General features: G+C 48.0%; 2 protein-coding genes across 2 annotated transcripts in view; one reads left to right on the top strand and one right to left on the bottom strand.

Moving 5' to 3' along the window:
• Window positions 1-112: 112 nt before the first annotated feature.
• On the bottom strand, window positions 113-518 carry PPTG_23157 (hypothetical protein; the record flags this gene model as incomplete). The annotated part of the gene is made up of 2 exons (XM_008908743.1): window positions 113-388; window positions 513-518. 2 exons carry the CDS (start codon window positions 516-518, stop codon window positions 113-115), a joined length of 282 nt encoding a protein of 93 aa, XP_008906991.1.
• A 242-nt stretch (window positions 519-760) lies between these two features.
• Window positions 761-1909, top strand: part of PPTG_13037 (hypothetical protein) — a gene marked incomplete at both ends in the record, with an annotated part of 3248 nt that continues 2099 nt past the window's right edge. The window contains 4 exons of the mRNA XM_008908742.1: window positions 761-992; window positions 1170-1328; window positions 1382-1570; window positions 1650-1841. Of these exons, the coding sequence (XP_008906990.1) occupies window positions 761-992; window positions 1170-1328; window positions 1382-1570; window positions 1650-1841 (772 nt within the window). The remainder of the gene's footprint in view (window positions 993-1169; window positions 1329-1381; window positions 1571-1649; window positions 1842-1909) is intronic.

Genomic DNA, 1909 nt, shown 5'->3' with positions numbered 1-1909 from the left:
GCCTCGAAGAAGTTCAAGGTAGCGAACACAATAAACGACGAGTGTGCGCCGCGGTAGATGCGACTATGCGCTTCGAAGAAGGGTGAACGTACATGAATTCCGATTGTTTGCCCTACTTACTAACTTCCTCGAGTACGTCTTGCGTGTAGCCATAACCCCAATCTTGAATTACAGGCGTTTGGAGAAGTCGGCGATGGCGTTGAATCATGGCATTTAGACTGCCGGCGCTGTGGATCCCCTGGAGATGCTTGAGGACCGCACTTGACCCACGGGAGTTAATGCCGTGCTCCTTCTTCAAGTAGGCGAGTACGGCATCCTCGGCGCGCTTCCCATGCTCCAGCACTCGATCCCGGTAGTCCGCGGACTTATCGTCAAGCACGAAGCCGTCCTTAACCCCTTCAACCCGATGGCCTGTATAAGATGGGTTAGCAAATCCTATGGAAAGGATTATCCTCTAATCTAAGTTGTATATATACAGCCCAGATTTAAGCTTATACTTGATTTTTGTATACTCGCATATTATTATCTGCCTGCCATTGTAACAGGTCATACAAAAATGCAGTCAAGGTTCTGTGAAGTTTCTGTCCGCCGTGCAAAAAAAAAAGCTAAGGTGACGGGAACACGATCTCTGTTCATTTTTCTAGAAAATTAATTGCTACGAGTTGTGGACACAAACATCACTCCACGTATCATTTTTTGGAGGGAGTTTTTAAGTGGCCAGCAAGCCTCTTCATTTGAGAACTAGCCGAGTCGGAGAACAATGGGTGTTATGCGAGAAAAACGTCGTGCTGAGCGGATCGTTGACGGTGGGACGCCAACCTGGCGTTTCATCTGGAGCCAACTGAAAGCGAGCGGATGGACGCACAAGCCTCCCCCTGCAAGCTCGATCGAGACTCGATGGAAATTTGTACCACCTGGGGGAAACCCATTCGGCATTGAGGGCAAGGACTACTTTTTGGGTGAAGACCGTGTGCTCGCACACTACGCCGCCGGTACGAGGCCTACTAGTTTTCCTTTTGCTGCAGTTTTTAATCAATATATTTGTTACTGTCTGCAGTTCAATCGACGAGAGCGCAGAGCTCTGCGATTTCTGCGAAAGGTACGATACAGTATGACGTGTGATTGCAACTCCATAAACTTGTCTAACGTATAGGTTACTTGGTATATAGTTTCTGTGTGTAGTGGCGACGGTGCTGGATTGGCAACAACAGTTGATGAAAATGAACCTCCAAATGTAGACCCCTCGCCGCTAGCTTCCACCTCCGCCACTATGTCTAACTCGACTACACCCTCGCCACTAACAAACCGGGAGGTGAATACTACCGATGGTACGCCAACCATAGTCATACAATTGTGACTAAAATCTAATTATGTGTTGCAGGTAACGATGCATGTGATGAGTCCGAAGAGGATGAGTACGAGTTGGTACCACGACACAAGCGGACGCTTCAGCTAGGGCCTACTGCGTCTACAACCCATGAAACTTCTCTTTTTGGCTCTTCAGAAGATGAAAGTGGTGGTGAAGCCACCGCGCACGATGGGGTCAGCGGAGATCATCACGTGTCAGAAGGTGTGTATGAGTCTATCCTGTATATACATCTTGCATGGTCTTACGCTGTATATAATACACTGTATTTTATGTGTTATAGCTAGCAGTATCATGTCAAGTGATTCTGATGATGAGCTCAACAAGATCGAAGAAGGAGACGACCCTGACGACTTCGCTGGTTTTGAATCTGGTGATGAGATTGAGGAAGACAGTATCGTGGACACAGATAACTCAGACCAAGAAGGTGAAGATGCCGCTGCTGGGACTGCGCGCGACTGTGAGGAAGAAGAGGGTGATAGCGAAGAGGAGAACCCCAACTCAGCTGAATCAATTGCCGAACGGCACTTTGCAGAGAAGTTT

The sequence above is a fragment of the Phytophthora parasitica genome, assembly GCF_000247585.1.
Source record: "Phytophthora parasitica INRA-310 unplaced genomic scaffold supercont2.31, whole genome shotgun sequence".
NCBI classification, from domain to species: Eukaryota; Oomycota; class Peronosporomycetes; order Peronosporales; family Peronosporaceae; genus Phytophthora; species Phytophthora nicotianae.
The sequence above is the reverse complement of the archived record's forward strand: the minus strand, read 5'-3'. Positions and strand labels throughout refer to the sequence as shown.